Raw genomic sequence first — 10360 nt, forward strand, 5'->3', positions numbered from 1 at the left:
ATATATTAATATTTGAATATTTAAATATTTAATATCTGAATATTTTTGTGACAAAAAAATAAAAAATATAAATATAATAATTATAATTTTTAATATTATTTTATTATAAACTAAATTTATCAAATTAATTAAATAAGTTACTTATACTTATATAATAAATATTTTTATAAAAAATAAATTTTATTATTTCTATTCTTACTTCTTACTTTTATTTAAATTTCTTTTCTTTAATTAACAAAGATATAAATCAATAAAGATTATTAATATTGTTAACAAGTATATATTATATTATAAATGTTTTTCTAAAAAAATAATCATGATTATAATATAGTATCATAACATAGTATCAAAGTTAAAATCTCAATAATGAAATTTTTTTTTTCAAATTGTTACTTCAAAAATATATTTGCTACAATCAATATTATTTGCTGATTGTTTCATTTTTTTAGAAAGAATTAAAAAAAATCAAAACATTTAAATGATATTGATTTTTAAAAGCATTATAATATGATCGAACAATTTCATCATTGTATATTATAATATAATATAATATTATTAACGCATGATATTTTGAAATTAATTTATACAATAAATATATATATATATATATATATATATATATATATATTTATTTATTTGAAAATATTTTGATATCAGTTATAAAAATATAATAAAAAAATACGAACTACTTTTAAAAACAAAAAAGTGATCTTTATAGACTTTTTCAGATCATCTTAAGATTAAATAAATATCATAATATAATATATTCCTTAATATATTACAATTTTCATATCAATTATTTTTTTTTTTTCATATCTTTCAAGATATTTAATTGTTATCATTTGAAACATACATACTATAATATATATTATAATATATAAAATATTTTTAAGACATATATGAAAAATTATAAGATTTGATATAAATTTGATAATATTTGATAGATTTTAAATCTATATTCAAATATTAAATAAAATTATTAAGAATAAAGTGTTTCTCATCAATTAATAACCTTTTAAAAAATATATATAGTTTATTTTTATATTATATTATAATTATAATTCGTTTTTATATTATATTACATTTTATATTTTTTTTTTCTTTAAGAAAAACTTTTTTTTATATATATCACTATTTTAGATATCCATAAAAATATTTTCTATAATTGAGAAATATCATAATTCAAAAATTTTTAATAAATAAATATAAATTTTTAAATATATATAAAAATTATGACATAATAGAATTTTTGATTTGATTCAAATTTATACATATATATAATATGTATATACTATTATTCAGTTATATATTGTCTGTATGACTACCATGGATCACCGAATAATATGAAAATGGTTAAATAATATTTTGACTTAAATCTAATTTAAATTCTAAAATAGCGTTTTCGAAAAATATAAATAACCAATTGACATAAAATTTGAAGGAAATGATGATTGATTTAATATGAATCATTACAATTCAGTTATAATTTTGATCGTCGAGAGTCTACATTTTATTTTCCAATGATCCTTTGGAATATTCAAATTCGATATGAATTAAATTTTAATTCAAAATCTAATCTTAATTCACATATCAATAAATCACATATTATATTTTTCAAAGATATATTTACGGTTATTTAATTCAAAAAGATCAAAACTAAAGCAGTTATATATTATGGAAAAATTTAGAATTCAAAAAAATGTTGATTAAAAATTTATTTTTCAAATTATAAATTATAAAAAATTTAATTTTATTTTAGAAGTATATAATAATATATAAGTATATAATATATATATAATGAATAAGTATATAATATATTAGTAGTATATTGCATAGAAATAAAAATATTTTTATAAATAAAAAATTTTTTAATATTATTCTATTTTATATTTAAAATGAAGATATTAATCTTGAAGATATTAATCTTGATTGAAAGATTTGACTAGATACAATACTATGATATGATATTGCCAATAAGTTAAAATTAAATCATTTATAACTTGAAAAATAATTTCATATCAACAATTTCAATTTTATACCAACTTTTATAATTATTTTGATGCATAAAATCGATCCTTAATAATATCTCATATTTTCAAAAATATCCTATATATGATTCTTAAAATATAAAATATAAGAAATATATAAAATACATGAATTCTTTTTAAGTTTTTTAATATGTATATTTACTGTTTTAGTAGTTATGTAATATTATATATGTATATATTTTTTATTGTTAAAAACACAAACTTCTTTTTTAAATACTATAGCTATTATTTACTTCCATTTTTTTTTGAAGGCATAAATTTTGTACTAGAATCTGTTTTTTTTAGATCTTTGAGCAGTTCAGTTTTTACTTCTTCTAAATCGAATTCAGAAATAAATTTCTGCTTCAAGATATAAGCAATTGACTTATTATAATTTTTACTATCTTTATTAACATATATATCTTTTAAATTTTTTTTATGAAACATTTTGTGATTAGTTTCTTTGATAAAATATGGTTTGTAATTTTTAGTTACATTCGCAGTTACTGATTCATCATCTGATTGATGTGTATGATTTTCAGTTTTATTAATATTTTTTAAATGATCAGGTATGATTGATTGTTGTAAATGTAATAATTGGGTATTAGTAACTTCACAATCAATTTGCATCATAGTTATATGTTTTGCAGGCGTTGAAAATGTTTCTAAAAGAAATATTGAATGAATTTTTTTCTATTTCATAATACATATAGTTTAAGTAAAAAATTATTACCATTCATAGAAAGTGTAGGAAGAACTAATGACATTCTCGGTCTGCCTGAACTATTTTTACTTGAAGCTGGCAAAAGCAAATGTTCTCCACTAAACCAAACTACATAAAAGGTATCATCTCTCCTTCCTAAGGCTTCGAATAAAGAAGCATGTTTTTTTATTATAGGAGAAAATATTTCTACTGCATTTAATATTGATGAGTCAGTTGTCTTTTGAAGTATTTCACGTTTACTTTCTTCTGATATGTTATGTTTTTGTTTAATTTTAGTTTTCATTGCATGAGAAGATGATAAAAATTTTCCTATAAATTTTGTATTCAATGTAGTCCAATTATATTGATAAGATTTTCCACCAATCCATCGTCTCAATTCATAATCTAAACGAATTGATTCACTTTGATTAATATGCATCAGACACATTGATTGTGGAATTGATATATTTTTACGAAAATTATCTTCATTTTCTTCCTGAGTTTCTTTGGATGACCAAAGTAATGTTCTTCCATGTTTTGCATAATGTGTACTGATTGGAATGTCAGTAGGTAATATATCCAACTGATTACTTTGTAAAAATATATCTCTAAAAAATAGTTTTTATATATTTTTCTCTTAACACTAAATTTTCGATTTTATACTTAAAAATTCTGAATATACAAATATTATTCTTTAAACATTATATATTAGTTTTTACATAATGCAAATATAATGCAGCAAATATATATTTCTATTCGTTTTTTCTGGAATATTTATATTTTATTCTAGATGTTGTATACCTATTTTTACAAAAATCCGTCAATTTGACGGGTTAATTTATATAGATTAATTATTGTGAAATAACAAAAATGAAATAATAATAAATTAGAAAAAAAAACACCAAACAAATGATGATTGTTTAACAATATAACAATAATCAAACAAGTTGTTTATAATTGTGATATGATAACACATATGAAATAATTCCTTCAATAATGAATTTTGCAGAAAAAAAGAAGTAATTTTTGTAAGTAAATCTGTCTTATTTTATAAAACAAATAAATTTATGTAACAGATAATTTCAACGATGCATTTTATAAAAAAAAAAAAGTGCTATTTGGAAGCTTAGCAAAAATTTATTTTCGTTTTAAGTGAAAATTTGAATTTTTCAAGATATTTTCAAAATTTATTCAAAAAAATATATTTTTTTACATCCATATTATTATAGGAAAGACATAGAATTAATAAAAAAAAATAATAAAAAGAATAATAAGAAAAATAAAAAAATAACCAACATAAATGAAAACCAATCTGGATCAGATTCTGATATAAACAAATTATGTGAAAACGAGAAAAAATTTGACAATATAAACAAAATTGAAGATAACAATGGGAATGAAAATTATCACAATATATACTGTAAAAGAAAAAGAATATGTATTATTTCAGATATTGAAAGATGATAAAGATGCTGAAGAAAATACAAAGCAGGATTCCATAGATGGTTCCTTCATGTGTTTTTATAATTATTTTTAGATTACATAGACATCAATGCCTAGATTATTATACAAGACTATTGAAATAAACAAAATTCGAAAGAATTTTCTCTTTCAATTAGCCGAAAAATTGAGCACCGACTATCATAACGAATAAAATACTAGCTTCAATTCAGTGTCAGGAGTCTAACTATTTGTATTAAATCTAACAAATATGTATGCAGAAAGTATACATCCAAGATAGACTACATATAAAAAATGTATTGAAGATAACAATAAATAAAAATCTATAGATTTTAAATAAATAATTTACAAAAAATTGCATTTCAATATACCTATCAAAAAGACGGATTTCAGTAAAGAAAGATATGTAGTCAATGTCCGTAAATTTAATGTTAAATTAAATTAATTTGTTCATATTATTCATTAATTATCTATATTATAATTCTTAATAATATTTGATAAATAAATAAATAAGAAGTTTATTATAAACTTACTTAAAACCATTAACATTTAAAGATACCATAAAGATCATTCCTAAGAGAATAGCAACATTCTTTTTATTAGCATTGAGGTTTAGATTTTTAAGTTTATTATTAGTAGTTGTATGTTCCAATGATGAAAGTTTTTGTTTTAAAGTTGTATTTTCCTAATAATAAATATAATTTTTTTACAAAATTAAACATAATTTTATTAAATATAATTTTCACTATGCAATTTTTACCATTTTTAATTGTTTATTTTCTTGTTGTAACTCATGAATTCGTTTCTCTAATGAAGAGACATATTCTTTCTTTTTTTTTCGTGATAGACAAGCTGATTCTCTATTTTTTATCATTCTTTGCTGTCTTTTTAATGCTTTTATTTCACATTCCTGTCGTCCAGTAAAATTAACATCTTGTATTTCATTTTTTATAACAATTGGAGTATAATTTGAATTTTCGGTTTTAATTACTACTGGTCTAGACACAGCTGAATCTTTTTTTATAATTATAGAAGTGTGTCCAATTTCTTCATTATTAAGAACCAAAGGTGTATCAATCATATTTATACCTTGATTTGTTTCTGATGTATATATGTTGTTTACACTATCCATAACGTTTACATGATTTTCTTGTGGTAATTGAATTTTATTTGTTTCCGTTTTTATCTGCATTGATGGAAATTGTACTGAAGTTCGTTTATTATTTATATTAATTGGTGTTATATGTGTCATATAAGGATATGATATATAATTTTGTTTAATTTTTTGAGTGAGTGCAACAAAATTTTGTGTATTAAAAAATATAGCATTTTGAGGCTGTGCTGGAAAATATGAAGTATATAAAAGAATAACATGTGATTTAAAAAAATAAACATTACAAAAATAAAATTAATTAAAAAATTTTTTTAAAGGAAAGTTTTACCATCAGTAATAAGTTGAATATTATTTTTTGGTTGAACCCAAACACGTTTAGCAAAATTTTTTTCAGAAAGAATAAATTTTGTTTCTTTTGTATCTTGTGATTTAAAAGGCATAAGTTTTATTTGATTTGCAATAGTTACATTTGAAATTGATTGTGGTGATATAGGTGGGGATATATTTTGTGGAGGAGAAATGGGTGGTGTTTCTAGAATAGTCTACAACAAATTAACAGATATAATATATAGATATTATAAATTATTTCAATTTAAATAAAGGTGTTTTTACTATACCTTAAAATCACAAAGAGAAGTAGTAGAATTTTTTTTAACTTGAGATTCTAATTTATTAAATTTATATTGATTTGGTGTAGGAGATAAAGATTGTCCATAAGAATTTGCAGATTCCAATTTAATTTCCATTTTTACATCATTAGCTATATGTAAATCTATAACCATAATTTATTAATTTATAGTTAAATTATAACTATATAAATAAAAATAATTTATAAATAATTATAATTTAAAAATAATTTATAAATATTATAGTTAACAAATAAAATCAATAAAAAAAATGATATACCTGAATTTTGATGTGAAGTAATATTTGATTCTTCAAAATTATTTGATAATTCTCCTATATATCTATCTTTTATAATTTGATTATCAACATTATTATCTATTTTTTGAGGTATTTCATCATCAAATAATACAGGAATTCCTAATTCAGAACTTAAAGTTTGAAATAAATCATCTGAAAAAAACAATCATAAAAAATAGTTTGTAAAAATATCCAATAATATATAAATTATAATATTTAGACAAAAAAAATTATTTAAAAAAAATAAATTCAATATAATAAATTTATATTATTATTATTACAAATATTAATTTTTTCAAATATATAAATATATAATTATTTTTTAATAAATCAAATTTTTTTAATTAAATAATAAGTTATAATAATAAAAATAAATTATTTAATCTAAAAATATATAAAATTTTTTTTTCAAATGTAAACATTGTAATAATAAATGAAAAAATATATTTCACTTAAATTATATATTATATTTAATTACATAAAAATAATTTTATTTGCAAGTAAAATGAGTTTTAATAAATTTATTATTCAATAAAAATAATTTGATAATTAATAAGAATTATATAATATATATATCATTTTTATTGTATTTATCTTATAATATAATATAATATATATAATTATATTTTTTGTTATTAAAGTTTTTTATAAATAACAAGCTTAATTAAATTTAATAATTAATTAAATTTTATCGAAATATATGTAATTATTAATATATATATATATATATATTCTATATTAGATTTATATTAGATTTGAAATGTTTATTATTGCTACATTGTGATATTATATTATACTAGAATAGAAATATTATATAATATTATAATATTATATATTATAATGTACACACAGTAAACATTAATATTGCAATAAACATTAATATTTTAAAATAATATTACGCACCCATAACCTCAAAATCTGAAAATGTTTGTTGAATCTCAGATTCTGTACTATCTTGATTTATCAACATTGTTTATAATTTTTTTTATTTAAACAAAAATATTAATAATTTATAAATCGATTATTAATTAAACATTAATATTTTTTTATCTTGAACAATATAAAATTGATTTTACCGGCATCGAATTATATAAATAGTTTGCAATATATAATTGTAATGAATAATCGAAACTCACTAAAGCAACTAAAGTCAACTTCAATATAAAAATGATTGCATCGCTTTTATTATATTGATAACAATAATGACATGGATCAATTCAAATTGTAATTGTTTATATATAAAAATTATTAACATTGTTATTTAAAATTTAATAACATTTATTAAGATGACATCAATATCATTGAAATTATAAAGAATTTTATTTTATTTTATTATGTATCTATCTCGATATACCATGAATATAATTATTTAAATTGAGAATTAATTGAGAATTTATTTAATATTTTTAATATTTTAATAAAAAATCATTCACAAAATATTATTTTTTTTGTTAATCGTAATTAAATAAGATAAGAAGTAATCTAGCAATAAAAATTACTTATAATAATTATTAATATATCAATTCTTCAAAGTGATAAAATAAATATTATATATTTTATTAAAAATTCAATAAATTTAATTATTATTATTTTATATTACAAATTTTCATTTCAAATTATTTTATAAAATTATAAATTTATGTTATATTAAATAAAATAAATTCAATTTTATAAATAAATAAAATTTAAGAAAATTATTTAATTTAAAAATTTGTTTGTTTAAAAATTAAAAAAAAATAAATTTATTATTTAAAATCACAATAAAAAAACTTTTCATTGTCTTAAAGAATGTTTTCATCTAACAGAAAATTGTGATTTATAAGATTCAATTACATATTTGGTATAATAAAAACATGACTTTATATATCATGATATAATAAACGATTTATAATTTATTATATTTAATAATATAATTAAAATAATAAAATAAATAATATTTAATAATATATAAAATTTAATTTTCACTTTCAAATTTAATTTAATTTTATATAAAATTTAATATTAAAAAATTATGAATTTAATGTTATAATCATAAAAGTTATAATTTATTGTTGTAAAAACATATCTTACTGAAAAAATGGCTTAAATAATGGTAAGTTGGTAAATAGATATAAATTCTATGGTATAATAGAATCATGTAATATTATTAATGAACAATTTAATTTACTATCAATATGTATATCAATGTGCTTATATTCTATGGTTTCTTCTCTACTCTATATTAGTTATCTCTCTTTTTATATTTTTAAATTCATGGTGATCTTCAATTATTACAATATTTGTTATAACTAATTAATTACATTTCTTATTTTAATTTAATCTGAAAAATATAATTATTTTTATATTATATATAAAACGATTTTTCATGGATAAATTATTTTTTATAGATCTATAGATGATAATTTATGTTGATAATTTTAATCTTAATATAATCTAAATTTGATAATTTAATTGGATCGTTGTGATTCGAAAGTTTTGTACGTGTTGCATTTCCATTTTTTGTTTTTGCTATATATTATATATATATAAATTTTCTTATATTTACGTATTCAATAGCTTTATTTTTGTTCAAAATAAATATGAAACAATAAAAATAATAATAAATAATAATTATATATAATTATATATACATATAAGATGATGTGTTATGGAAAATTTATATATTTTACACGCTCGGAAACTTTATTGTGCAAAAGGTAAAATAAATTAGATTCAAACAAATATTATAATAAAAAATTTTATAGAATTATTTAAAAATAGTTCATGAATGAATCATTTGTCTCTCGGATGGAAAATTTATGATAAAATTTTTGTTGACAATTTTATTAATTTCTATTTTACATAATAATATCAATAATATAATTAATTTTAATTATAATTTTTATGAATTTTTCTTTTTGTTATTAATATATGTTATTAATAAATGAATTTTTCATTGTTTTAGAAATTGTTTATTAAATTTCTATCAAAATATATCAAAAGGTGTATTAAAATATATAAAAGAAACAATTATTCCATCAAAACCAAAGAAACCAATATCTCCTTTTCTTTTATATGTAAAAGATATTAGTCTCAAAATCAAACAAGAAAAACCTGATACAAAATATTCAGAAATATTGAAAAAAGCATCCAGAGGATGGGCAGAATTAAATCCTGTTGAAAAAGAAAATTTTACGAAAGAATACATAAAAAACTATGAAATATATACAAAGCAATTAAAAGAATATAATAATTCTATTACTGATGAACAAAAGCAATTATGGGAAGAAAAAAAAAAAGAATATGAAAACTCTAATAAAAAAATTAATAGTAAACAGGTACTTATAATGAATATATCAAATTATATGTTAATATTTTTACTTATTATTAATTAATCTAAACATTAATTACAGAAAAAACTTGGTAAACCAAAAAAACCACCAAATACATATTTGTTATATTTATTATCTAAAAAAAATGAAAAAGATCCAAATATATCTTTCAAGGTTTGACAAAATAATTTCTAATTATATTTCAGATATTTTATTTATTAATAATTAATAAAAAGAATAATATTACTGATTATTTAATTATTTATTTAATAAATTTATTTTTTTTTTATTGATTTTCATTAGGATTGGTTAAAGTCAATGACAATAAGTTGGAAAAAATTGCCAAATATAGAGAAGGAACCATATGTTATTAAAACTATGCAATTAATATCCCAGTACAAAGAAGATTTAGAGAAATGGGAAATGAAAATGATAAATTCAGGTCATTCTGATGTTGTAAGACTTCAAACTTTATTGAAATATAACCTTCATAAAAATGAACATAGAAATAAATAAAATTAAAATATTTATTTGACTAATTATTTTCATTTAAAAAATTAATAATATAAATTAATATAAATAATATAATAATATAATTAATATAAATATTAATATAAATAATATAAATATAAATTTTTTTTATAATTATATATATTATAAATATATATATATTATATATATATATTATAAAAAAATATATTATTTAAAATATTATAATTATAGAAAAATACATTATATTTAAAAATTACAAAATAAAAATTAATAAAATATTTGTAATATTTTAGATGAATTTATAAATTTGTTTTATTAAATAAAATTA

At 17.4% G+C, this 10360-nt stretch overlaps 2 protein-coding genes across 3 annotated transcripts; one reads left to right on the top strand and one right to left on the bottom strand.

Annotated features, from left to right (window-relative positions):
- Window positions 1–1729: 1729 nt before the first annotated feature.
- Window positions 1730–7370, bottom strand: LOC412432. 2 transcript variants are annotated; one of them, XM_026439714.1, is made up of 8 exons: window positions 7133–7370; window positions 6212–6382; window positions 5923–6077; window positions 5634–5847; window positions 4952–5532; window positions 4725–4876; window positions 2761–3338; window positions 1730–2692 (listed from the first exon to the last, which is right to left on the bottom strand). In XM_026439714.1, exons 1-8 carry the CDS (start codon window positions 7197–7199, stop codon window positions 2274–2276), a joined length of 2337 nt encoding a protein of 778 aa, XP_026295499.1. In that variant the 5' UTR covers window positions 7200–7370; the 3' UTR covers window positions 1730–2273. The 2 variants fall into 2 exon arrangements, with proteins under 2 accessions (XP_026295499.1, XP_026295500.1); XM_026439715.1 differs by lacking the exon at window positions 5634–5847 and having other exon boundaries at window positions 4952–5377.
- A 1256-nt stretch (window positions 7371–8626) lies between these two features.
- On the top strand, window positions 8627–10070 carry LOC102654682 (transcription factor A, mitochondrial). Its single transcript, XM_026439716.1, has 4 exons — window positions 8627–8925; window positions 9174–9546; window positions 9622–9714; window positions 9844–10070. The coding sequence occupies exons 1-4, from the start codon at window positions 8867–8869 to the stop codon at window positions 10054–10056; spliced, it is 738 nt and encodes a 245-aa protein (XP_026295501.1). The 5' UTR covers window positions 8627–8866; the 3' UTR covers window positions 10057–10070.
- The last annotated feature ends 290 nt before the right edge of the window (window positions 10071–10360 follow it).

Source organism: Apis mellifera, linkage group LG3, assembly GCF_003254395.2.
Source record: "Apis mellifera strain DH4 linkage group LG3, Amel_HAv3.1, whole genome shotgun sequence".
Taxonomy (NCBI): domain Eukaryota; kingdom Metazoa; phylum Arthropoda; class Insecta; order Hymenoptera; family Apidae; genus Apis; species Apis mellifera.

What these genes read in the sequence shown, in the direction of transcription:
- LOC412432 (XM_026439714.1), bottom strand. Translation starts at nt 7,199, where the DNA reads ATGTTGATAAATCAAGATAGTACAGAATCTGAGATTCAACAAACATTT. An exon ending in TTCAGATTTTGAGGTTATGG is followed by an intron (nt 6,383 to 7,132) that starts GTGCGTAATATT and finishes TGTTTTTTTCAG; the next exon opens with ATGATTTATTTCAAACTTTA. An exon ending in TCCTACACTTTCTATGAATG is followed by an intron (nt 2,693 to 2,760) that starts GTAATAATTTTT and finishes TATTTCTTTTAG; the next exon opens with AAACATTTTCAACGCCTGCA.
- LOC102654682 (XM_026439716.1), top strand. Translation starts at nt 8,867, where the DNA reads ATGATGTGTTATGGAAAATTTATATATTTTACACGCTCGGAAACTTTA. An exon ending in GAAACTTTATTGTGCAAAAG is followed by an intron (nt 8,926 to 9,173) that starts GTAAAATAAATT and finishes TCATTGTTTTAG; the next exon opens with AAATTGTTTATTAAATTTCT. An exon ending in AAAAAATTAATAGTAAACAG is followed by an intron (nt 9,547 to 9,621) that starts GTACTTATAATG and finishes CATTAATTACAG; the next exon opens with AAAAAACTTGGTAAACCAAA.